This window comes from Erinaceus europaeus, chromosome 17 (genome assembly GCF_950295315.1).
Source record: "Erinaceus europaeus chromosome 17, mEriEur2.1, whole genome shotgun sequence".
Taxonomy (NCBI): Eukaryota; Metazoa; Chordata; class Mammalia; order Eulipotyphla; family Erinaceidae; genus Erinaceus; species Erinaceus europaeus.
Window position 1 is genome coordinate 76,623,086 of NC_080178.1, and position 27,489 is coordinate 76,650,574.

Sequence of the window (27,489 nt, forward strand, 5' to 3'; positions counted from 1 at the left end):
TGATAGAGATGACCAGTGACAGTAGAGAGAGGGGTCTGTTAGAGGTCTAGGCCCATCAGGTCTGTGTGGGAATTCTAGGACTTCCTGACTAGGGCCCCAGCTGATGGGGTAGCCTGATAGTGACTAAAGAGCCATCATTAAAGTGTGCTGTTCTCTTGCCCTTATTCAGCTTTTGTGTCCTTAACTCTGGAGTGCTTGAAGGAAGTGTAATAGGAAGTAAGTGAGGAGAGGGTATCCAGCTCTAAGTAGGAACTATTTCGTTAGGTACTTTATGGTGTCTTTTTCACATTTTTCTACTTGCTTGCTGCATTTTTTGACACACTGCAGACTATTGTGTACTTTTGCTGTCAGGTATATATTTTGCCCTAATTTATGGGTACATGTGAACATATGCCCTATGTCATGGGACCTGGTCTGTATCTAGGTTTTGAGGCTTTGTTAGGAAGTGCACTGCCTGAAATGGAATTAAGGAGTCCTATGAGCTAGGAAAGTAATGAAGCTGGAAGTTGACATTCCACGCCTGACATCTCTGGACACAGTCCAAAATGAAACATGCTGAGGTGGTACTGGTTGCATTGGTTAGGTTAGGATCAGCAGATGCAGGATCAGTTGGTATGACTTGAGAGAAGCATGCGAGAAAGTGAGCCTCACCTTTGTAGCGGTTCTAATGTTGTATACCAGAGAACAGATGGACAGGGACACACGTACGCCCACCCCCCCCCCACACACACACACAGAGAAACAGTGAATAAATGAATTGATTAGCCTTCACCAATGGCAGCAAGTATCACCCAATCTGCTGAGGAACTAAATAGAACACAAAGAGGAAAGTCAAATTTGCTCTCTCTCTTCCTGCTCAGAAGCATCCATCTCCAGCTGTCCTTGGACACTGACACTCCTGTCTCTTCAGTCTCTTGACTCAGAAGAGAAAGGATAGACACCAAAGTACTGCTTCACCATCCACAAGATTATATATGTCTCTGTCCTTGGTTCTCTCTCGTGGTAACAGGACTGAAACACAGAGCCTCATGCATGGAGCGGAGGCCCTCCGTGAACCTGCTAAGCCACAGTGTGAGTGCCTAGAGGCCAGGGGTAACTTTATATAAAGTCATTTCTCCCCCTGCCCACTCATCATAAGAGATCTCACAGTTTTTAGCAGCCTAAGTTCTTTTTTTTATTTTTTATTTATTCCCTTTTGTTGCCCTTGTTGTTTTATTGTTGTAGTTATTATTGTTGTTGTCGTTGTTGGATAGGACAGAGAGAAATGGAGAGAGGAGGGGAAGAGAAAGACAGACACCTGCAGACCTGCTTCACTGCCTGTGAAGCGACTCCCCTGCAGGTGGGGAGCCGGGGGCTCGTACCGGGATCCTTAAGCCGGTCCTTGTGCTTTGCGCCACCTGCGCTTAACCCGCTGCGCCACCGCCCGACTCCCACAGCCTAAGTTCTTACCCCATATGTAGCACAGTATATAAATTCCCATTTTGTCTTTTATCACTTTGAAATTTACATCAATGTAAATTCTCCATATATGGATTACTGCATTTAGTCTTTTTCCTCTATGATTCAGTCTGATGTTAACTTGTTTCCTTGTCCAGCTGAGAAGAACTCAGAGGTGTGATAGGGAGAGAGGTAGAGAGACACCTGCAGCCCTGCTTCCCCACTTATAAAGCTTTCCCCCTGCAGGTGGGGACTGGGAGCTTGAACCTAGATCCTTGCACATTGCTGCATGTGCACTCAACCAGGTGTGCCACTGCCCAGCCCTGAGTAGAGTTTTTTTTTTAATTAGTGATTTAATAATGATTAACACGATTGTGGGATAAGAAGAGTACAATTTCATACAATTCCCACAACCAGAGTTCTGTATCCCATCCCCTCCATTGGACATTTCTCTATACTTTATCTCTCTGGGAGTATGGACCAAAATTCTGTATGGGGTGGAGAAAGTGGAAGGTCTGGCTTCTGTAATTGTTTCTCCGCTGAACATGGATGTTGGCAGGTGGATCCATACCACCAGCCTGTTTCTATGTTTCCCTAGTGGGGCAGAGCTCTGGGAAAGTGAGGTTCCGGGACACGTTGGTGAGGTCATCTGCCCAGGGAGGTCAGGATGGCATCATGGTAGCACCTGCAACTTGGTGGCTGAAAAGTGGTAAGATATAGAGCAGGATAAACTGTTAATAATCAGAAACCTAAATGTAACAATAGAGCTAATGAAACTAGGGGTCTTCATGTGGGAAGAAGCTAGGAAGTCCGTTTTAGGTCTATGCTATTTCCAAGGGGCCCATGACTTTACTCATTTTTGCCTGAGTGATAGCTAGCAAGTGGGCTAATAGTATTGTCAGAGTTAGAAATAAGACTAGAATATCTGGATTAGGATAGAGAATAGCCCCCAAATATGAGGAAAGTATATAAATATGGTTAACTCTAAACTCCATTGATCTAGGCCCCATATGTATTGATATTTAGCACAGGAGCCTGTGAATACTCTGCATCCCTGTTGGTCTGAGCTCACAGTCCATGGTCACAGTTGAGAACATTCTAGGCTGCACTCATTTCAGAACCTGTCTTCTTGAAGTGGCAGAGTATGCTGACCCAGCCTCCCTGGGGAGAATAGGGCAGTCCCTACCATTGTTGTTCTACATTGAGGGCAAGGTCCTGTAGAGGCCCACAAGAAGGCTTATGATGATGTTCCTGATGGAAGTGACCAGTGATGTTAAAGAGAGGGATCTATTAGAGGTCTAGGGCTCTCATACTTCTGTGGGAATCTAAGGATTCCCTGACTAGAGCCCCAGATGATAGGGTGGCCTGGTAGTGACCAAAAGGGAGAAATAGAATTTTAAGGCTGGGTTTCTGAGTGGTTTCTGTTGTATCTGGAATTGACTTTCTATTATATTAGATGTTAAAAACATTAATGATGCTATTTCTAGAAGTATAAGCACTGGTAAGACTATGGTGTGCATTGTTTTTGTAGATATTGAATATATTTGCTGTGGATGCTTCTAATCAGCCACTTAGAAGATACAGGAAGATAAATAACTATATGTGATCCTTTTGGTCATTTGTTGAAAAGTAAGGAATACAATGGTGATGGTTGCTTCAAATGTTGCTCAAAAGGCACTAGTGGTAAAAGAAAAAGATGAACTCAGAAATTGAAATTGCTAGCTCTAGTGCACAGCAGATTATCTAAGAGGTATACCTATGTATCTATGAATACCCTGGAGGTGAGTCTTAACTCCTATAGCCACTGGGACAAAATTGTGAAAAGTCAGCTGCAAACTCTCATTTGGAGACTAGTGAGACTACAGTGCAAGGCGAACTTTCAGCCTCTTAGGTGGCCACTATTGACAGGAGGACAATGAAAACATGCAGAAAGACCCTGATGAAGTTGGGGGCTTTGCATCCCTCAATTCTGACAGATCTTCTTTGCTAGTGGAAGAGATTTCTCCACTTCAACTTTCACACCTCCATCTGAGGGGATTAGTTTTTCCTTGGAAATGTTGCAGTGCCACGAAAGTAATGGTCTCCCTTGAGGCAGCACAATGCAAAACAACACGGGTTCTCCTCAGAACTGGAATCTACAACCCATCTAATGTATACAAGCATAAGCACAGGAAATGAGTGTGGGGATAGCAAGGATTATGATGAGAAGATCGAGTCAGATCAGGCCAAGACAGTCATTGATTATGAAGTCACTCCTCCACTTCACACTGCAGTTCATTCAGGTAGTTAGAAAAGTCTCAACTAATTTGATTGGTTGGTTGAAACAGCCCAGAAGATGGCGGCTGGAAGTGAACTGGAAATGCTCAACTTCCAGTGGCCTAATGTAAAAGATGGTCTTCAGATTTAGGAAATGCTGGAATGTGTCATTTAAGACCTTCCCATCCAGGTGGCACACTTCTCAATACACTAATGAGTTTGAGGGAAGCCTTGGCATCCTTGAAGAACCCTAAGGTCACTCTTCTTTGTGCACCAGACCTTCTAGCGGGTCTTCTGATCTCAAGAACTGTAAATTTGTGCTGTCTTGTGCCAGTTTTTGTTGTAATTTACTACAACAGCAATAGGAAGTTAATACACCTCCTATATATTCGATCTTACCTGTAAAAGTCTTCATAATGGGTCTTTTCATGAATCCCTCACCTGCTTAAAAAAAAAGTATCTCCCGACCCCTTAAGGTATTCTCTATAAAACAATTTTATTTTAATTTGCTTATGGTTAGCTACAATTTCATGTATGTGTTGGGATACAGATAAGAACTTGTTTATATACCTTCATTAATTAGAACACATGACAGACATTGAACAACTACTTGTTGTAAAAATGAGCCTTAAGAGATTGAGAACGGTAGCACTCTTGCCCGTTAGATCACAATTGGAGAGCAGTTGCTGGAAGACTCCCATGTCCAAGAGATCCTGTGTTGCAAGAAATTGCCCAATAGCAAACAGAGATAATATAAACAGAAGTGGGGAAAAAAACCAGAAATTTCCAAATAGCTCATCAGTTGCTTAATTCAAGATAACGGGGGCAGAAAGCTGAATGGCTTCCCTGCGCCACTGCACTGCCCAGAAACAAACCGGTTTGGGAAGACCAGAGAGAGGGGTGAAAAGTGATGTGATGAACTGTTTACCAAAAGTACTGAGTAATCACCCCGAATTGCCAACTAAGGAGGAAAGAACAAATGGGGGGAGAGGAACAAGTATCATTTTTCTTTACATTGACGGGTCTATTCTCTAATGGACAAGATCATCAGGTTCAAAATCAGCAGTGCTGGTAACTCACTCGTTTTCCTGATCTACAGTCGACCTAGTTAGACCTAGCCAAACACCCCTGAGTAGCCCTGGACGGCAGGGCAGACTGGGCTGAGACTCTGAACAGGCCTGCAGCTTGCTGTCCTGCCAGGCACCCGCATTCCTGGAGCTGGGGCGCCCGGACCCAAAAGGCCGCCCTCAACTCTGCGCGGGTAGAAGCCGAGGCCGAGAGAGCACTACGTGCAGCCAATGAGCCTGCGCCTGGGGCGGGACCTCGCGGCATCTGGCCAATGGGAGCTCGGCGCGGCTGGCGGGCCGCCCGGGGCCGGGGCCGTCCGGGGCCGACCCCGCCATGTGGGAGCCCCGCGGAGCGGAAGCGTGCGCCGCGGCCCTCGGCGGGGCGCTCTTCCTGCTGCTGTTCGCGCTGGGGGTGCGCCAGCTGCTGAAGCAGAGGCGGCCGCGGGGCTTTCCCCCGGGGCCGTCGGGGCTGCCGTTCATCGGCAACATCTACTCGCTGGCCACCTCGGCCGAGCTCCCGCACGTCTACATGCGCACGCAGAGCCGGGTGTACGGCGAGGTACTGCCCTGAGGGCCGCCGCCGGGGTGGGCCGGGCCGCGGGGACGCTTCTCCGTGCCCGCGACCTGGGGGGGGGGCGCCCCCGTGCCCTCTGGGCTGCCCACGGCGGGCCGCTCCCCCGGGGCCCTAAGCGGCATATCTGCGCCTGCGCGGTGGGGATGCCGCCCCGTCGGGGCCCTGACAATCGTGTCTGCGCCTGCGCGGTGGGGATGCCGCGCCCTGGGGCCCTGAGAGCCCTGTCTGCGCCTGCGCGGTGGGGATGCCGCCCCCTGGGGCCCTGAGAGCCCTGTCTGCGCCTGCGCGGTGGGGAAGCCGCCGCCCCCCCCCCCCCCCCCCCCCCGAGCCGTGTCAGCGCCTGCGCGGTGGAGATTCGGACGCCAGGGCTGTGGCCACCCCCCCCAGCTGGAAACATCTGGATCTGGGGCAGCTCATGGCCAATACGAAGCCCTCCGACTGCGGGGATGAGAGAGCTGGGGGGAAGTCATTCCGTCTGTCTCTGACTGACTCAAGAGCTGTGAATATTTTTTAAAGCTTTTTTCTCTTTTTTTTTTTTTTTGTCTTTAAATCTATTTATTATTGGGTAGAAGCAGAGAGAAATTGAGAGAAGAAGGAGAGACACCGGCAGCCCTGGTGAAGCCTTTCCCCTGCAGGAGGGGGCCGGGGCTTCGAACCCGGGCCCTTGAGCCACTGTCGTGTGCGTGTGCGTGTGTACACCACCGCCTGGCCCCTAAACCAAGTTTTATTATGAGAATTACCCTGGGCCGTAAAAGTGTGACCCAGGTTCTAGCCCCGCCAGCCCTTCCCCCTCGTTGAAGGAAACTTTCTTGAGTGCTGTGAGATCTCTGCGTGTCTGTCTGTCCCTCTGCCTCTGATCTTTAAAACACATTATCCTGGGGTGTTTTGGCTTTTTCCCCACCAGGGTTATCACTGGGGCTTCATACCTGCAGGACTCACTCCATCCCTCCCCCGGGGCCACCTTGTCCTTTTTTCTTTGATAGAAAGTCACACAGACAGAAGGAATGACAGCTGCAACACTGCTCAGCACCTCCCGAGACTTGAACCCGGGTCCTCAAGCATGCTGACGTGTGAGCTCTTTGTGCACCACTGCCGGGTCCCTATCCTAAGTATTTCTAGCCCTCCCGCAGTTGAGATCTCTAAATGGAAACTGGGCTTGGGGGAAAGTAGCTCTTAGATTTTCTTTTCCATCTGCAAATTTCCTGGGAAGTAGGGTTTTGGTCCCATTGTATTTAATATATTTACTTTCAAAAAAATGTAAATATATATATGTATATTGACTTTCAGACATGTAGTACAAAGGCTCAACGTATTCTAGAGAACTAGTAAGGTGTGGAAGCATAAGGAGTAGTGTCCTTTTTCTGTCAGATAAAGCTCAGCCTATCTGAATCTTAATTTCCCTTCACAGGTGTAATGAGAATGATAACCAGAAAGAGTCGGGTTCGCCTGGGATGCTCTTGGTTATTAATTATAAAAACAACTTACAATTAAGTCTCTGAGTTAGAAATTAGTTTAGACCAAGTATTTGAAAACGTTCCGTACAGCATAGGAAATTAAAGTTTTCATACCTAAGTACCTGGATGGAAAGGAACTACATAGACACCATGGAGCCACCTTTCCGGAAGTGGGTACTCTAAGGCGCCCATTGTCACCCCTTATGAATCACGGCTGCGGGGTCCTGGGAAGAGTTGGCCCATAGATCACACACACGACCAGCTGAGGACCAGGGTCTAGCCGCTGGCACCACGTGGGAGAGACTCAAGGGGAGCTTTGAGGAGCCCGTGCTGTGGCCTCTACAGCTGTCGGACTCACCAGCCCCTCCTCTGTTTGGAAAAAGCGAAAAGAAGAAGGAGGAGGAGGAGGAGGAGGTGAAGGAGAGGAAGAAGAAGAGGAAGAGGAAGAAGAAAGAAGAAGGAGTCTAGCTCTGGAGTCCAAATTAATGCATGTACCAGAACACTGTCCTCTCAGAACAGCTATGTGTGGCCATGATGGGGGTTGGCATGAGTAGCCAGGGCTTTGGGTTGGTGTGTTCGTTTACCACATTTTTAAACTGTAGAAATACAGTTGCCACGCCCTCTATATGTGTACCGCTCAGTGTACACCCACCACCAGAGCTCACATGCCATCACACCAAACACAACCCAGCACTCCCCATGCGACCCTGTTCCCTTTGATGACCATCTTAGTTTTCAGAGTCTCTGATCCAGTTTGGTTGTTTTTAAATTCAAGTGTGGGTGAAGTTCTCAATTACTTTTTATTTTACTTAGCACAGTCACCTACAATCCTATCCCTATTGTCTCTAAGTTCACAATAACTTTTTAATGGCCAAGTAGTATTCCATTTGGTATGCCCGTGACTTCTTTATGCAATCAATTGTTAGTTGGCATTTAAATTGACTTCATATTTTTTACTAAAGCAAATAAAACAAGTATGAGCATAGGAGTGTATATATCTTTTCAAATTAAGTCACCAATTTACAGCTGGTACAGCTATTTTCGGTAACTATGGTTATTTTTTTAAGTGGGGGTTCATTACTGAAAGTAGTAAAATTAAATAGAGTTAAACTGTATCATTAGGTAAAGAAGGTCAGAGAAAGAAAAGATAAAAAGTGAAAAGATATATGCATTAAAGAGTATACACCATGAAGTGGACAGTTTTAGACTTAAGACGTAAGCTGAAAATTTCTAAATAAATTAACTCGTTATGTTAAGGATTTTTTTGGATGTCATTTTATGCTATTTACAGATAGATATATATCATATAGTGACAAGACCAGTTGCTTCTGGTCTCCCTGGTCTAAGATTATAGGTGATTTAATATTTCAAAGAAAAAGTCATTATTAGAAATGTATTGACCATATAAGCCCACTGTTTAAATTCAATCAGGCTACCAATTTGATTGCTTAGATTGAAGGGATATATACTCAGAACTGGGATCTATGCATCAAAAAATTTGAGACAGCCTATCTCTTTTCCCCCTCTCATACTGACTGAATAGTGATTAAGTTAATAGGAGTGTATGTTTACACCATTCTGGCCACCAAAGGCCTGTGAACTACCCCCACCCCCTTGGTAAACCTGGAAATCTACCCTTACCCTCCACCTAGAGTTTTTTACTTTGGTGCAGTACTCCAAACTTGGTCAAATTCTACTTGAATTTGATCTTCATCCTAGTATTAAAATACTTCTGGAAGTCACCCATTATCTTAGAAATAGTTCCCATTTCTCACAGACTGTTCAAGTTAGTATCAGTTGTTCAAATACTACACCACCATGGCCTGTGCTTCTGGGAGCTTGAGGCATGTTGATTATAAGACTTAATTGTTTTACTTTTTTTTTTCTCACTATCTTTATAAGTGCTCATTGGGGGGGGGGGGAGAACTGGACTTTAAAACTGTTCTTTGTGTATGAGGAGTGACAGTCACTTCAAATGACAACTACTTTCATGAAGTTTGTGAATTCAGTTTTCTTTTATAATTCTTAAAAGTGAGACAGCCAATTCTCAGGTCTTATTCATTTAAGGGCAATTTTAAATAGAAATGTATTACATTTAAGCCTATTTCCTGGGAGCTTTATTCCATGTGTATAAACTTCTCCATTGACTTTCATCTTAACTCAGATTTCAGGGAGAAATCCCCAGCTACCAAGCGAAAGGAAGTGTTTTTTACAGATTATTTTCATGTAATAAACATAAAGACAATAAGCTAATTCATTTCCATTAAGTCAAGTGAAGTTGACAACACATTAATTGATATACAGCAGACATTTATTCAAACCTTGATACAAGCCATCAAGTAAGATTCTGTGGAGAGTTCGAAGATGAAAGAGATTAAATCGCCTAGTCTAGGCAGCCTATAAATCAGCAGGGAAGCCACAGATGAGCATGCGAATGTTTCTCACTCAAGGTAGTATTAGTAAGTACTGTGGGAACTTTAGTGTGTTGGACTAGTTCAAAGAGGAAGGAGAAAGACAGTGTAGCAAGAGAGACGTGCTCAGCAGTCTCTAAAGATGTGGCGTGGACAGAGTGAGAGATCGCGCAAATAACACAGCTCCAGCAGAGGTGGAAATGTGGATGGCAGTTACCGTTTCCCATCAGTATCACCGTTCCTGTCATTATTGTGTTGATGTAGCAGTGAACAGATGAAAAGCCCTCCCCTCCTGTAGCCGACACCCCAGTGGGCACAGGGTACAGGGGGAGGCAGAGGAGGGAGAAGCAGCTGTTTAGGTGCACAAAAGTGACGTGTCACAATCCAGAACAGGAAGTCAGTAGATGAGGGTAAGGGGTGCAGTGGGAGGAAATTGGAAGGTGGCACATAGAAGGCCTGTAACAGTGTCCACAGAGCTAGGAACAAGTTTCAACCTAGCAAACTGAGGGATGTGCGAAACATCCATTTTTCAGATTCAACATTAAAAAATCCACTGAGAAAAACACCCATAAAGGGGGAAGGAATCATGCCAAATGTAGGCATAAAGGAACAATGCTGTATCAGAGAAATAGCCAATCACTTAACTAGAGCCAGCACTTTGGTAAAACAAGGACTGGGAGTTAATGGCACCATCATCCTAGTAGATTTATTGATGGTCTTAGTAAATAAATAGGGTGTAGGGATCAGACTGTGTAGCTTGAGTGCCGCAGGGAAAATGACAAATCTTAATTTGTCCTGCGTGGTCACTACTAGTTTTGAACACTAGAGAGGTTAAATAGAGCACAGTAGCAGAACATCAGTAAAAGCTCTGGGGAGAGGGCACCAAACACTGGTGAATATAGTTTCTCTTCTTTCACTTTTGGTTAAAAAACAATCAACAATGGCTTCTAGGATAAATTTGAGTCAATACATACATACATACCTCATATTCAAATAAATCACGTCCCCATAGACAGACTAGAAGGTTAAAGACACAAGTGACACAGTTAAGCAGTCCATTAAGATTCATGCCTGTAGTAAGTGGCTAATCCTTCAGTCACCTCATACCTCTGCGGGCTGGAGGGCCAGGACCCCGCATTGTGTTATCTGACAGATTATCTCCTGCGTAAGTTCTGGATGGACAGTGGATTGCTCAGTGAAGCCTCTTTTACAGAGTGAGCATTTGGTTAAGGGAGGGTTGTTTTTTTTGCCTCCAGGGTTATTGGTGGGGACAAGTGCCTGCACCATGAATCCACTGCTCCTGGAGGCCATTTCCCCCCCTTCTGTTGTCCTTGTTGTTGTAGCCTTGTTGTGGTTATTATTGTTGTTGTTGATGTTGTTTGTTGCTGGATAGGACGGAGAGAAATGGAGAGAGGAGGGGAAGACAGAGAGGGGGAGAGAAAGATAGACACCTGCAGACCTGCTTCACCGCCTGTGAAGCCGGGGAGCCGGGGGTTCGAACCAGGATCCTTAAGCTGGTCCTTGCACTTTGCGCCATGTGCGCTCAACCAGATGCGCCACTGCCCAACCGCCTAAGGGAGGCTTTGAATATGTCATCTCCAGATACCTTATAATCAACCCGTTTGAGATTCACTTTGCAATTCTTTTGTAAATGGCCTTCGTTATTACACTTAAAACAACCCTTGTTTTGCATGGGCTGTACTGAGCCCGCCATATATGTGGCCTGATTAAATGCAGCCATGACATGTACTTCATCGGTTTGAGTTGTTACCTCAGTACATGCTTTCATCATCTGAACAATACTTAAATCTAGATCCTTAAGTGACCCAAGAATTCCTTTACAATCTTGGTTTGCATTATCATAGGCTAATCGCTTAATAAAACTGCTGGCTGCTTCTTCATTATCTACTTGTCTACTCATAGCTTTCTGTAGCTTGTCCACACATTCTTTGTAGGGTTCTGTGTCTTTCTGAATAACAGAGCTGAAAGACTCTGCATGAGTGCTAGGTAACTTGTCACTTATTCTGACTGTTGATTGCACAGCAAGGTGCCTGTCATTTTTTTTTTTCCTAATGTTCCTATGCTCACAGCGAGAAGTGAGAACTAACGGCACTCTCCCCCACTAACTGCCTGGGTGAGATATCTCTGGGAACCTGATCTGGCCAAGCTTTATCTTCCATCTCACTTCCTTCCCCTGTAGGGAGCATGGGAAAAGCATCAAATATAAGGCCTCGCTCAATAGGAATTTTTCTGTTTTTATCACTGGTGGTGGACAAATCTGGATCTATAGTGGGTGAAGGCAAGGGAGGATGATGAGGAGGAGGAGTTAGGGAGGGGTGGAATGAGTCACTTAGTGCCCTAGGAAGCCACGGTTAAGGGTAAGAATGGATTAAATGGTGTGGAGTCACAGGGGGTAGCCAGTTGAAGTGTGTGCGGAAAGGGGGGATGTTGACTGCACGGGAAGAGGGGGTGGAGGTGGAGGTGCCAGAGGCTGCATGGAGGAAACTGGGAGATGGGCTAAGGAAAGGATTTCCATGAATCCAAGGTCGTGGTGGCGGGGTAGTGTGAGAGGGATTTATGTCTGTTTGGGAATCTCAGGACTCCCCGACTAGGGCCCCCGCTGATGGGGTGGCCTGATAGTGACTAAAGAGTCATCGTTAAAGTCTGCCAGTCTCTTACCCTTATTCAGCTTTTGCAGTCCTTGCTTTGATAAAGTTAGCTTTGGAGTGAGTGAGGGAAGTGTAATAGGAAGTAGGTGAGGAGGGTGTCTTAGTCTAAGTGGACACTGTTTCATTAGGAACTTTATGGTGTCTTTTTAGTTCTGTCTACTTGCTAGGTGCATACACTGACTCACTGCAGACTACTGTGTACTTTTGCTTTCAGGTATATATTTTGCCCTGATTTACAGATACATGTGAACCTATGCCCTGTCTCACGGGACCTGGTCTATATCTAGGTTTTGGGACTTTGTTAGGAAGTGAACCACCTGGAATGGAATTAGAGAATATCATGAAAGGAAAGGTCTCACCTGCGTAATGAGGCTGAAGGGTTGGCATTCCATGCCTGACGTCTCTGGACACAGTCTGAAGTGAAGCATGCTGAGGTGGTACTCATTGTGTTGATTAGGTTGGGATCAGCAGATGCAGTATCATTTGCTATGAATTGAGAGAAGCATGCAAGAAAGTGAGTCCCACCCTAGAAGTTCTGAGGAGGAGGAAGGAGAAGAATTGGAAGTAGGAGGATTTAGGGAATAGTCCTGCAAAGAAGCCTGTCATTGATTTAGAGCAGAAAGGCAGAGCTTACTGTAAGTCTGAAGTTGTTTTGCTGTGACTATGCCAACATTTTCCAATAAATAATCTCTAATTTGTGTCCATATCTCAACTGACAATGGCTGTATTTTTGGGAAGAGGTCCAGAAACCACCTCTATTACTTACAACAACTTACGTAATTCTCAGCTGGAACACTGAATTTTACATATCTTTAAAGTCTCCTTGAACTGTCTGAGGTGAAGATGGCACAGTGGATAAAGCATTGGACTCTCAAGCATGAGGTCCTGAGTTTGATCCCTGGCAGCGCATGTACCAGGGTGATGTCTGGTTCTTTCTCTCTCTCCTCCTATCTTTCTCATTAGTAAATAAATAAAATCTTTTAAAAAGGAAGGAAGGAAGGAAGGAAGGAAGGAAGAAAGAAAGAAAGAAGAAAGGGTGAGAGTAATAGAAAGCTTAAAGTTAGTAGTTGGCCACTTACCGAGAATTAGTATATGTCTGTTGGGTCCCTAATCAGCTGACAGTCAAGTCAAGTGGTAAAGGGCATGGGGGTAAAAAGAAAAAAATCAACACGTGTGGTAGATAAAAGTCAAGGGAAAACTGCCTTGAGTAGAAAAACAAACACACAAAAAAGGAGTGGGTAACCATTGAAACACATTTGGGGCCCACAGTGGGAAGAATCAAAGCAGACTCAACATGTGGGAGATACAGTTAAAGTGCACAGAGCAAAAAGTGGGTAAATTCAGCACACGCTGGAGTTGAAATAAAGTCAAACTGAAATAGGTGTGGGATTTTTAAAAAAAAATCGCAGCACACTGAGACGCCGTTTGTTGAAACTTTAACTTAAAAAGAGATTTTGGGGAGCTGCGGTGCGTAAAAGGAGTTGGGGGTCACAACAGTTTGATCCACAAACTTTTACAAAAAGTCTTTGTAAAAACAACAAGGGCAACAAAAGGGAATAAATAAATAAAATAAATTTTTTAAAAAAGTCTTTGTAAACAGCATATACCAGAATAGCGACTAGTTAAATAATAATTTTTCCAGGTTTACTCTCACAATTGAGTTCCATCTTAATTTTCTTTTCCCCAGACCACTGCTCAGCTGTCTTATTGTGTTGTGGGGATTGAACCTGAGACTTTGGAGCCTCAGGAGTGAGAGTCTCTTTTTTTGTTTTTTAAATTTTTTATATTATCTTATTGATAGGGTAGAGACAGCCAGAAATCAAGAGTGAAGGAGGGGACAGGGAGTGAGATATCTGTCGCAGGCTTCACCACTAACAAAGCTTTCCCCCAGCAGGTGGGGACCAGGGGTTTGAACCTGGGTCCTTGTGCACCATAACATGTATGCCACCACCCGGCCCGGCATGAGAGTCTCTTTGCATGATCCTTATGCTGAGGTATTTCCATGGCCACCTCTGGCTCCTATCTGCTTAGCAGCAGGGAGTTGTGGGGAAGCTGGGGGGGGCAGGCTCTCCTCCCTGCTTTGCTTCCTTTAGCTGGCCCCACATAATGACCTGATGAAATGAACAAGAGAAGAGACCAACTTTTAAAATATTTAATAAATTAATTAATATATTTATTTATTATTGGATAAGGACAGAAAATGAAAGGGGAGGGAAAGAGAGAGACACCTGCAGCCTCGTTTCACCACTCGTGAAGCTTTCCCCCTGCAGGTGGGGACCAGGGGCTTGAACCTGGGTCCTTGTGCACTGTAATCTGTGCGCTTAACTAGGTGCACCACTGCCTGGCCTCTAGGTCCCTGAAAAGACTAATTTTATGCACATAAGATATGTAACCCAGTGAATGATCAGACGCCCAGTTTATGCAGCTTTTAGCTAAAGAAGCAACAAATCCCTGCTTTTAGGGCCCAGTGGAGGCTAAGGGCGCCTGTTTATTTATGTGCTTACGTTTGCTAGTGCCTGAAGGCAGTGTTCAGCTCCCTGCTCCTCACCTGCAAGGGGAAGCTACATGAACACGGAAACAGTGCCGCAGAAGTCTGTCTCTCTGTCTGTCTTCCGACCCCTCTCAGTTTCTCTCTGTCCTATCCAGTGGGGAAGAAAATGGCCTCCAGGAGGAGGATGGGATTCATAGTGAAGTCACCAAGCCCCAGCGATAACCCTGGAGGCAAATAAAATAAAATGAAATAAAGAAAAAATGGCCACTGGAAACAGTGGGTTCATAATGCCAGTGCTGAGCCCCAGCAGTACCCCTGGTGGCAATGAGACAGGAGAGAGAGGAGGGGAGAGGGGAGAGGGGAGAGGGGAGAGGAGAGAGAGAGGAGAGAGAGAGAGAGGAGAGAGGAGAGAGGAGAGGGAGGAGAGAGGAGAGAGGAGAGAGGAGAGAGAGGAGAGGAGAGGAGAGAAGAGGAGAGGAGAGGAGAGGAGAGGAGAGGAGAGGAGAGGAGAGGAGAGGAGAGGAGAGGAGAGGAGAGGAGAGGAGAGGAGAGGAGAAAGTAACTGCTAGAAGTGATAGACTCTTGGTACATATGCTGAGCCCCAGCAATAACTGGTGGCAAAGCAAAATCCCCCTAAAATACAATTATAACACTATCAGTGAGTAATAAATGCCTACGTTTTCTGGGAAATAAAAACTGGGAGAGCTGGGCTTCCTTAGTGCGCTGGGTTTGGCTGTTTACTGGTTTTCAGTCCCTGCTGCCCTTTCACTCGTTTGTCTTTTCTTCTCTCAGATCTTCAGCTTGGACCTGGGAGGCATCTCGACGGTGGTTCTAAATGGCTACGACGTAGTGAAGGAATGCCTCGTTCAGCAAAGTGAAATTTTTGCAGATAGACCGTGCCTTCCTTTGTTCATGAAGATGACAAAAATGGGAGGTATGTTCGCCTCCCAATTCACTAAAGCACTTTAACTCATACTCACCTTACGTAAATGTAGCGCATGGAGTCTGAACTTTGCACTGTTTAACAGGAGGGCGTTCAGTTCACAGGACTCATTCTTATTTTTTTTTCCTCCAGGGTTATTGCTGGGGCTCAGAATCTCCTCCTTTGAAAGATTGGGAGGGGAGGGGAAGATAGAGAGGAGGAGGGAAAATCACTTGTAGACCTGCTTCACCACTTGGGAAGAAACCCCCCTGCAGGTGGGGAGCCGGGGGCTTGAACAAGGATCCTTACGCTTCATACTGTGTGCGCTTAACCCGGTGTGTCACAGCCCAGAGTGCCGCACTCATTATTTTAGGACATTCCAGGCTTAGAACAATACATACTAGCTCTGCTGTTGTAATTCAGTCTCTTAACACTGCAAATAGTTCTTAAATAACCAGCACATAATACATAACAGATTTTTTTTCCTTTTTTGTTACCTGGGTTATTACTGGGGGCTCAGTACCAGCACTATGAATCCACCACTCCTGGCGGCCACTTTTCCTATTTTATTGGACAGGACAAAGAGAAATTGAGGTGGGGGGAGAAAGATAGACCCCTGCAAACCAGCTTCACCGCTTGCAAAGTGTCATTCTACAGGTGGGGAGCAGGGGCTTGAACCCAGGTCCTTGCACATGGTGATGTGTGCCACTGCCCAGCCCCCATATTTACAGATTTTTAAAACAATTTAGGAATACATAACATTTACACATGCCCTTGAGTCAGAGGTGTCTTTTGAAGCCAGTCTCAAGTACTTTGTGACATTTTTTTTTATCATGTTACTTATAAACTTACATTCGAATGGGAAGTAACCTTTCTTAACTATTGATAAGTATGGCATGTAAATAAAGAACTGTGGAGGCTTCATAAAAGACTAGGGCTCACGGGATCTGTTATTATTGATCAGTGCTGGATAATTCTATAATCCACAAGGGAGAAAAGTAGAAAGTTGACTGAACTGATCAGAAGGTAGCAGTAGAAAAACCTAACAGAATGTTGGCATTAGGTATAATGGTTCTGATGGTGGATGACAGGACATTTTTACAATAATCAGACTCAGAATTCTCCAATTTTATGTATGCCTCACAATTTAATATCAAAGAAAGATTTAAGATTATTTTTAAGATTAGGATTATTATTGCTCACATACACTTAAAGACATTGCTTGAAAAAAAACATAGAAATTAATTACATGTCAAATTGAAAAGTCACCAGCCGACAGATAAACTAGTTTTAAAGGCCATATTCGAAGTCAAAATATTGATATTTGAAAACAGAAATATAAGTAAAATATAAATCTCTAATCTTCGAATCAGTGAAGTAGGCAAGAACTATACCACAATTGCAAAGGAAGATTAGTACATTTCAAAAAGGGAGAGATGAAGTTTCAGAGTAATGTTCGTGATAAAGGCCATATTATACATTTTTCAAAGCTGTAAATAAATAGTTTGGACTACTTTTTATCAAGATAAAATAAGATTTCAAGTTAAGATTTTAAAAAATAACTTTACTGGGGGCATAATTGTTCACAGTGACTATAGTTATTAGAACATGTCAAATCTCTCAGTTTTCTGCATAACGCTCTCCCCCTCCATCTTCCTTCACCATGATGCACCAGCCCCCAGAGCCCCTGCCTCCCCCCCCCCACTTTGATGCGATATGTGAAACAGGCCCAAGTTCTGCTTTGTGTTTCCTCTTTCTGTTCTAATGTCTTAACTTCTGTCTATGAATGAGATCATCCTCTATTCATCCTTCTCTTTCTTTTTTCTAGTTTTCCCTTTTGTTGCCCTTGTTTTTATTTATTTTATTGTTGTTGTAGTTATTGTTGTTATTGATGTCGAGAGAAACGGAGAGAGGAGGGGAAGACAGAGAGGGGGAGAGACAGACAGACACCTGCAGACCTGCTTCACCGCCTGTGAAGCGACTCCCCTGCAGGTGGGGAGCCGGGGGCTCAAACTGGGATCCTTATACCAGTCCTTGTGCTTTACAGCACGTGCGCTTAACCTGCTGCGCGACCGCCCCTCCAACTCCCTTTCCTTCTCTTTCTTATCTCACTTAACATGATTCCTTCAAGTGCCATCCAAGATAAGGTGAAAAAGGTGAATTCATCTCTCTTTTTTTTTTTTGCCTCCAGGGTTATCGCTGGGGCTCAGTGCCTGCACTACGAATCCACTGCTCCTGGAGGCCATTTTTCCCATTTTGTTGCCCTTGTTGTTACCCATGTTGTTGTCTTCATTATTATTGTTGCCATTGCTGTTGTTGTTGGACAGGACAGAGAGCGAGAGGGGGAGAGAAAGACAGACACCTGCAGACCTGCTTCACAATCCCTGGGGCTCGAACTGGGATTCTTCTGCCATTCCCTTGCTCTTTGCGCTAATGCACTACTGCCAGACCCCCAAATTCATCATTCTTAACAGTCGAGCAGTGTTCCATGGTGTATATACCACAACTTTCTTAGCCAATCATCTGTTAGATACCTGGGTTGCTTCCAAGTTTGGGTTATTACACATTGTGCTGCTGTGAACACAGGTGTACTCACATCTTTCTGGATGGGTGTGTTGGGTTCCTTAGGATCTACCCCCAGGAGAGGAATTGCAGGGTCATAGGGCAGGTCCACTTCCAGCCTTCTGGGAGTTCTCCAGACTGTTCTCCACAGAGGCTGGACCAGTTGACATTCCCACCAGCAGTGCAGGAGGGTTTCTTTGACCCCACACCCTCTCCAGCATTTGTTGCTGCTACTTTTTCTGATGTCTGACATTCTCACAGAAGTCAAGTGGTATCTCGTTGTCTTTATTTGCGTTTCTCTGATAACCAGTGACTCAGAGAATTTTTTCATATGTTTATTGGCCTCTTGGATCTCTGTTCATAAGCTATCCCAACTTTTGGATGGGGTCATTTTACTATTAGTATTTGTCGTTACTGTTGCTAAATTTGGTAGGCTCTTTATATATTTTGGCTATTAGCCCTTTTGTCTGATATATGGCATGTAAAGGTCTTCTCCCAATCTGTGAGTAGTCTCTTTGGATGGTGGTTTCTTTTGCTGAGCAGCAGCTTTTCATTTTGATCAGGTACTTGACAGGGCTGCCCACTATCACTGTTACTATTCAGCTTAGTGTTGGAGGTTCCTGCCATAGCAATCAGGAGTTAATGAGATACATATGAGAAAAGAAGACGTCAAATTATCACTAGCTGCAGATTTTATGATGGTATACGTAGAAAAACCTAAAGACTCCAGCAGGGAACTGCTGGAAATTATCAAGAAATAGAGTAAGGTGTCAGGCTACAAAACTAATATACAAAACTCAGTGGCATTCCTTTTTAAATAGATTTTATTTATTTATTTATTCATGAAAAAGATAGGAGCAGAGAGAGAATGAACCAGCCATCACTTTGGTACATGTGCTAGCAGGAATTGAACTTAGGTACTCATGCTTGAGAGTCCAGTGCCACTGTCTTTATCCACTGTGCCACTTCCCAGACCACAGTGGCATTCCTGTACATACACTAAGTCAGCAGAAGAAGTCAGTCTCACTCATTATAGCAGGAAAAACAATGAAAACCTCACCAACTACACAGCTGACACATCCGCAGAAGCACTACAGCCTCTGCTTACTGCAGGTCAGACAAGTTCCAGGTGCTACCTTGATTCCATCCTGACTTTCCTGGGCCGGCCGACAACCTCACCAGTGCTTCCTAGAACCTCACCTCTCTGGAGCCCTGCCCCGCTAGATCATTGTAACAAGCTGGGGGGTATAGATCCGTCTGTCAGTGCCTGTGTCCAATGGAGAAGTAATTACAGAAGCCAAAATTTCCGCCTTCTGCATCCTAAAAAGACTTTTGGTCCATGCTCCCAGAGGTCCATGCTCCCAGAGGTCCATACTCCCAGAGGTCCATACTCCCAGAGGTCCATGCTCCCAGAGGTCCATACTCCCAGAGGTCCATGCTCCCAGAGGGAGAATGAATAGGGTAGTTTGCAGGGGTGTGGATGAGGCGCGGGACTCTGGTGGTGGGGACTGTCTGGACTTATCCCCCTATTGCCTTACAACCTTGTAGATCAGTATTAAATCACAATAAAACATAAAAATCAAAAATAAAATATTGTAGAAGTTAAAAAAAAAAAATCAAGAAGAAATAGATAACACGGAGAATAACTAACCAACCACCCCATACTGGTTAACTCCATAAAACTTTTCAGCTATCAGATATGGGAAGGAAAAAATAACAAAATGTTTTTAATATCTGCTTTCCCCCTCTTCAGGCTTACTCAATTCCAGATATAACCGAGGCTGGGTTGATCACAGGAGAGTAGCTGTAAACAGCTTTCGCTGTTTTGGGTACGGCCAAAAGTCTTTTGAATCGAAAATCTTAGAAGAAACCAAATTTTTCATCGATGCTGTCGACACATACAAAGGTAGACCATTCGACTTTAAACAGTTAATCACAAATGCTGTTTCAAACATAACCAACCTGATCCTTTTTGGAGAACGATTCACTTATGAAGACACTGACTTCCAACACATGATTCAGTTGTTTAGTGAAAACGTGGAGTTAGCAGCCAGCGCCACCGTGTTCCTGTATAACGCCTTCCCCTGGATGGACGTCCTGCCTTTTGGCAAACACCAACAATTATTCAGAAACGCAGCGATTGTCTATGACTTTCTCTCCGGACTTGTTGACAAAGTCTCTGCCCACAGGAAGCCTCACTCGCCTCAGCATTTTGTTGATGCTTACTTAGACGAGATGGATCGAGGTAAAAACGACCCATCATCTACTTTCTCTCAAGAAAACCTCATCTTCTCGGTGGGCGAACTCATCATCGCCGGAACTGAAACGACCACCAATGTACTGCGGTGGGGAGTTCTTTTCATGGCTCTTTATCCGAACATTCAAGGTGGAGTTTTTCTTTATCTCAAGATCTGTCTTTATATATATATGGGGCTCACACATGTTTATAGTCTTTGGCAAGTAAAAAAAAAAAAAAAACATTTAGCTAAGGAATTCTGTCTGTGTGAGCCAAGGGGGAAAAAAACATGCAATAGTTAAATAAAGAACTTTCATAAGTCATGTCTTAAGGGGAAAAAAAAGCCCTTGAGATAGGACTTAATATGCTGGATTGTATAAGTGAGAAGGGCTGAGTGGCTGACTCGCCCAAGCTCAGTTCCTACATGGAGAAGGACTGGGACTTGAACCCTATCTCTTCCTTCCTTTATTAATTTTTTAAATTATCTTTACTTACTTATTGGAGAGAGAGAGAGACAGAAATTGAGAAGGAAGGGGGTGATAGAGAGGAAGAGAGACAGAGAGACACCTGCAGCCCTACTTCACCACTCATGAAGCTTTCCTCCTGGACGTGGGGACCAGGGGCTCGAACCTAGGACCTTGTACACCGTAACATGTACACTCAACCAGGTGTGCCACCACCCGGACCCATCCTATCTTTCTTTCTTTCTTTCTTTCTTTCTTTCTTTCTTTCTTTCTTTCTTTCTTTCTCTTTCTTTCTCTCTCTCTTTCTTTCTTTCTTTCTTTCTCTCTTTCTTTCTTTCTTTCTTTCTTTCATTTTTTTCTCCTTTTATTTTGTTATCTGATGAGACAGAGAGGAATTGAGAGGGGAGGGAGAGCTTAAGAGGGAGAGAGACAGACGGCTGCAGACCTGCTTCGTGGTATCCTCTCTGCAGGTAGAGAGCAGGGGTTTGAACCTGGGTACTTGTGCTTGGTAATGTGTATGCTCAACTGGGTGTACCACCACCCGGCCCCTCTATTTTTCGTTCCCTTTCCTTTCTTTCATTTTTTTTTTTTTTTTTTTACTTATTTAATTATTTGGGATAGGGTAGAAGTTGAGAGGGGCGGGGGAGAAACAGAGAAACACAGCACTGTTCCGCCAGTGGTGAAGCTCCTGTCCCTGCAGGTGGGGAGGGGGCATGAACCCCGGTCCTTGCACAGTGTGCCCTGTGTGCTCAGCCAGGTGCGCCGCCACGCACCCCCCTTTACTCTTTAATTTAGGTTTGTGCTTCCCTGGGTTTGTTGTTGTTTGTTTGGTTGGTTGGTTGGATTGGTTTTTTGCTGAGAGTGATGTTATTCCAATTTTAGTTTTGTTCATATAACTTTTTATTATGCTTTATGTGTTTTGAATGACAAAGTCACTCAGAGCATCAGCTGGTGGTAGTATAAATTATGTGCCATACATGTTTTTAAAGATTTATTTGCTTTATTGGGAAAATAAATAAATAAATAAATAAATATTAAAAAGAAGACTTCATTGGGGCTGCATGCCTTTCCAGTTCCACTCCCAATAGAACTTCCTTCCTCCCAGAAATGAGGTGAGAGACTGGAAAAAAGAAAGAAAGAGACAGAGAGATACCACAGTACGATTCTACCAGTTACACAATTTCCCTTTTGCGTGGTGCTCCCGTGTGGGGGCTAGGGGCTTGAACATGAGCCCTTCACCTGACGCAAAGTGTGCACTCCACTGGGTGACCCATTGCCTGACCCAATGTGGCATAGATCAATATTTAAATAGGACTTTTAGAGAATAAAAAATTGAATCTGGGTATACTCAGACCCTACTTGCTTGTTGTAGTTCTCCTTTTAGCCCAAAGGGAAGTGCTTTAGCTAATTCTGAGAATTGTCTAACTCTCACACTTTTCTTCTCTGACAGGACAAGTTCAGAAAGAAATTGATTTAATTCTGGGTCCCAGTGGGAAGCCTTCTTGGGATGACAAATGCAAAATGCCTTATACTGAGGCAGTGTTGCATGAAGTTTTAAGATTCTGTAATATAGTTCCATTAGGGATTTTTCATGCCACCTCTGAAGATGCCGTTGTACGAGGTTATTCCATTCCAAAAGGCACCACGGTAATCACAAATCTTTATTCTGTACACTTTGATGAAAAGTACTGGAAAGACCCAGAAATTTTCTACCCTGAGCGATTTCTGGACAGCAGTGGATATTTCGCCAAGAAAGAAGCTTTCGTTCCTTTTTCCCTAGGTAAGAGAACACTAGGATAAAGTAACGTGATGATTCATTACGGATGTCATTACCTTGAGCAATCTGTCCTCAAACTACTACTTCAACTCTGAAACAAGCAGAGCTTTGCTGGTTATGGGAGAGAACGGTCTAATTAGAGACAACTAACGCCTGTTTCTTTTCAAGCTTCAGTATGACTTTACTGAGGGAATGTTGATTTTCAGGATTGCTGTTACCAAATTTCCCTGTTTTGACTCCAAATGCAACTTAATTTAGTAACTAGAGCGAGCTTGAAAAACTCTGGCTTCTAAAAACTTTGTGTGTGGTGGGGGGAATAAAACTCACTACCCCCAGGAATGGCATTTCTCTTTGAAGAAACTCAGAATCTCTTGTCTCCCAGTTTATCACACTTCTCCAAAAGCACTGTTTCTGTCATGACAAGAGTACACAAATTATAAGACCAGTGACAGATAGTGAGGATACACACTCAGTCACTTGGGACGAACTGCCCTGGGTCTGTAAGAGCACGTCACACCTCAGATTAGGTCTTTTCGTGACATCGCTTGAGCTCTGTTGAAACATGAAAGGGCACTGAAGGTTGGGACTAATAAACTTAGAAAAGTTCACAATCTTATAAAAGAAGGGAAGGAAATGGCTTCTGGGAGCTGTTGTGGCAGTCTGTTTTGTAAGGTATAAACACATCTGGGGGGGGTGGGGAGGTGGCACATTGGACTCTAAAGCAGGAGTCCCAAGTTTGATCCCCAGCACCCCATGTGTCAAAGGGATGCTCTTGATTGTCTCAAAGTAAGTAAATAAATATTTAAGAAAGAAAATCCCGCAGCTAGGGAAATTAGTGACCTGGCAGGGCACCAGACGTTGATGCCTGAGGTCCCTGCTTTACTTTCCAGCACTACATGTAGCTCAGTGGTGCTCTCCTGTTTCCTCTCTGTGTCTCTCTCTCTCTCACACTGTCCAGTTCTGGCTTATGGCAGTACTGGGGATTGTAAGTGGTTAGGTCAGTGTCTCAGGATCAAAGTCTTTTTGTAGAACCATTACACTGTCTCCCCAGCCTCCCTTCGCCCACCCCCACCCCTATCCCTGCCCCTTTCCCCTTCCTTTTCTGTATCTCATGTGAAGCTATCTCGTGTCATAAATGAAACAAATATTGGAAAGGGAAGGAAATTCGTTAACATAACCTCCTTGGTGACTCTCCCTCTTTCTGTTTCTCTGTCTGAATGAAATAGTGGCCCACACAAGTGCTCAGCTCCACTGAAGTAAATAAACAAATCCTCTGATTTGCTTTAGAGCCCACATTTCTTAGATGGCATCCACAGATCCGACGTTGATTTTGGTTAAGTGCAGATCTTACAAAAGTGACCGTGTCTGCTTTCCCCTTTAGGGAGAAGACATTGCCTTGGAGAGCAATTGGCTCGGATGGAAATGTTCCTGTTCTTCACCGCCTTGCTTCAGCGGTTCCACTGGCATTTCCCACACGAACTGGCCCCAGATCTGAAGCCCAGGTTAGGCATGACACTGCAACCCCAGCCCTACTTCATCTGTGCAAAAAGACGCTGAAAAGACATGTTTTGTGGGAAAGCAGCGATCCATTCACTTCACCCCAAGCACGGTTCAGTCTAATCACTGCTTATCCGGACAAAAGTGATAGGTAGCGTCAGCAAGCCACTCGAGCCCAGGTGTGTCTTTAAAAAGAATACTAAAGCAATGGCAAGCAGTGGCTGTCCTTCTTTATTTTCCTTCAAACTTCTCCAACTGCTGAGGTTGAATTAGCCATTGTAGGAAGCAAAGATACTCAGAGGAGTCCATGGTTACCCAAACCACAGCCTGACTTCCCAGCTTCTTGCTTAGAATCAGGTCCCCCAGTGGCCCCATCCTGAAGGTCTTGGCTTCCAAATACTAATGTCTGTATCCTCTGACCAGGCCTTACCATTAATAATTTGTGTGGTACTTAACCAATTTAATAGAGAACTAAAGAAATTAGAGCCCCTTTAAGTGGGTTTGGACTAAAGAGTCATTTAGACATGGTGCTGGGTGATGGAAGAAATATCTACATATTTAATGCAGAGCCTACCAGAACCTTCAATTCTTTTAAATTTTTGATTAGTGCTTTAATAATGATTAACAAGATTGTGAAATAATAGGGGTACAATTTCACACAGTTCCCACCACCAGAGTTCCCTGTCCAATCCCCTCCATCGGAAGCTTCCCTATTCTTTATCCCTTTGGGAATGTGGATCAAAATTCTTTATGGGGTGCAGAAGGTGGGAGGTCTGGCTTCTGTAACTGCTTCTCTGCTGGACATGGACGTTGGCAGGTGGATCCATACCCCCAGCCTGTTTCTGTCTTTCCCTAGTGGGGCAGGGCTTTGGGGAGGGAAGGTTCCGGGACACATTGGTGAGGTCCTCTGCCCAGATAAGTTAGGATGGCATCATGGTAGCACCTGCAACTTGGTGGCTGAAAGGCAGTAAGATATAAAGTAGAGCAAGTCGTTTAATAAGCAGGAACCCAAAGGCAGAAACTTCAATCCTTGAACACTACTATATCTTCCTAAGGATTGTAGGGAGTCAGGCAGTAGCGAGGCGGGTTAAGTGCACGTGGTGTGAAGCCAAGGACCAGAGTAAGGATCCCGGTTTGAGCCCCAGCTCCCCACCTGCAGGGGAGTAACTTCACAGGCGGTGAAGCAGGTCTGCAGGTGTCTGTCTTTCTCTCCCTCTCTCTGGCTTCCCCTCCTCTCTCCATTTCTCTCTGTCCTATCTAACAATGACAATATCAGTAACAACAACAATAATAACTACAACAACAATAAGAAACAAGGGCAACAAAAGGGAAAAATAAATAAAAATAAAAGAATTGTTATCCTACCCTGTAAATCCCTAAATTCCCTAAGTATTCATACTTATAGCAGCAGCTCAGTGGACAGGATGTTTTGATAATGTTTTTAAATGTAAAAGGACATATTACTGTTAGTTCTTTGGAGTCATGGACATTACTGCCTTTTACTGAAGCCAATCACAGAATTTAAAGACTGAATCTTTTTTAATTTTTAGAGGTTTTTAGGAATTTACTCAGATTCAGATTTTTTTTTTTTTATTCAGAGCACTGCTCAGCTCTAGTTTATGATGGTATTGGGGACTGAACCTGGGACCTTAGAGTCTCAGGCACAAGAGTCCTGTGCAGAACCATTATGCTATCTACCCAGCCCACTATAGAAATTTACATAGTATGACACTTGAAAGTAACGGGGTACTATTAATAATTATACCAGGGAAGCAAACATAAATTATGACCCTCTTGAACAAGCTGACATGTATATTTATGTACCCATTTGATGATTTTTTTTATTGTTATAGTTGTTGTTGTTGGATAGGATAGAGAGAAATGGAGAGAAGAGGGGAAGACAGAGAGGGGGAGAGAAAGACTGACACCTGCAGACCTGCTTCACCGCCTGTGAAGTGACTCCCTTGCATGTGGGGATCCGGGGGCTCGAACCAGTATCCTTACCTGGCCCTTGCACTTTGCGCCACCTGCGCTTAACCCACTGCATTACCACCCGACTCCCTTTTTTTTTTTTTTTTTACATTTTTAAAGTTCTACATTAAGTGTTCAAACTCCTAAAACTTGCCTCATCAATAATTTCAGCCTCAAAATGAATGTAAGTGGATTTGAGCTGAATTTGACATTTGCTGAATACTGACACATTCCTGTGTGCTAAGTCAGGACTCTCTGCACCTCTGATGTATTAAGATGTTTCCAGACACAAGGAGAACATCGTCTGCAAGTCCATTGAAATAATGAAAGGAAATCTAGAAGTAGGATGCCAGCCGCAGGGTGTGACCTAGGCGCCTCATGGTGCAGCTCAGCATTCCGTTTCTTCTCATCCCCCCTTTTTTTAATTTTAATTTTAATTTTTATAGAGGTAGAAAGGCAGCAAGACAGAGAGAAACTCAAGGAGACCTTAGCAGCAAACTTTCCTTCCATGTGGCGAGGGCCGGGCTTGCAGCAGGGTCACTCACGCACACCGCAACACTGCGCGCTACCCGCGTGAGCCGCTCCGCCAGCCCTCTTCCCACCCCGTCATGGTGTCAGGTTTATGTTGAGGCTGGCTGACAGGATACTTGGAGTGAGTTTGAGGTGTTCCTGGAGAAGCAAGCGAACTTTTTTTTGGCCTCCAGAGTTATCGTTGGGGATCGGTGCCTGCACTATAAACCCGCTGCTCCGAGAGGCCATTTTCTCCATTTTGTTGCCTTTGTTGTTGTTATTAATATTATTGCTGTCGTTGTTGTTGGATAGGACAGAGAGAAATGGAGAGAGGCGGGGAAGGCAGAGAGGGGGAGAGAAAGACAGACACCTGCAGACCTGCTTCACTGCCTGTGAATCGACCCCCCTGCATGTGGCGAGCTGGGGACTCGAACCAGGATCCTTATGCCGGCCCTTGCACTTGGTGCCATGTGCACTGAACCTGCTGCACTATCGTCCGGCCCCTGGAGCAAAGGAAGTTTTCAGATTCTCCAAAGGTGTTTTTTGTGTCCCATGACACAAAGAGGGATCACGATGCCTGTACATCTTAACTTTAAAAAAAATCAAGTCTGGGGGTCGGGCGGTGGTGCAGCGGGTTAAGTGCATGTGGCAAAGTGCAAGGACCAGCGTAAGGATCCCGGTTCGAGCCCCCGGCTCCCCACCTGCGGGAGGGGGTCGCTTCACAGGTGGTGAAGCAGGTCTGCAGGTGTCTATCTTTCTGTCTCTCTCTCTGTCTTCCCCTCCTCTCTCCATTTCTCTCTGTCCTATTCAACAACAAACAGCGTCAACAATGGCAATAATAATAACCATAACGAGGCTACAACAACAAGGGCAACAAAAGGGGGAAAAATGGCCTCCAGGAGCAGTGGATTCATGGTGCAGGCAACGAGCCCAGCAATAACCCTGGAGGAAAAAAAAATCAAGTCTATAAAATATTTTTGGGGCAGGGGTATATAGCGTAATGGTTATGTAAAAAGACTCTCATGCCTGAGGCTCCGAAGTCCCAGGTTCAGTCCCCTGCACCACCATAGGCCAGAGCTGAGCAGTGCTCTGGTAGTAAATAAAATTTTTTTTAAAAAGTGGGGCTGGGTGGTGGCTCATTTGGTTGAGCACACATGTTACAATGTGCAAGGACCCAGATTCAAGCCCCCA

At 44.7% G+C, this 27,489-nt stretch overlaps 1 protein-coding gene across 3 annotated transcripts; it reads left to right on the top strand.

Annotated features, from left to right (window-relative positions):
* Positions 1-299: 299 nt before the first annotated feature.
* LOC103111796 (vitamin D 25-hydroxylase) lies at positions 300-26,491 on the top strand. Of its 3 annotated transcripts, none has more exons than XM_060177120.1 (5): positions 300-351; positions 15,152-15,293; positions 19,597-20,229; positions 21,994-22,323; positions 23,702-26,490. In XM_060177120.1, the coding sequence occupies exons 2-5, from the start codon at positions 15,272-15,274 to the stop codon at positions 23,875-23,877; spliced, it is 1,161 nt and encodes a 386-aa protein (XP_060033103.1). In that variant the 5' UTR covers positions 300-351; positions 15,152-15,271; the 3' UTR covers positions 23,878-26,490. The 3 variants fall into 3 exon arrangements, with proteins under 3 accessions (XP_060033103.1, XP_007521202.1, XP_060033102.1); XM_007521140.3 differs by lacking the exon at positions 300-351 and adding an exon at positions 5,066-5,319 and having other exon boundaries at positions 23,702-26,487; XM_060177119.1 differs by lacking the exons at positions 300-351; positions 15,152-15,293 and adding an exon at positions 5,191-5,319 and having other exon boundaries at positions 23,702-26,491.
* Positions 26,492-27,489: the final 998 nt, after the last annotated feature.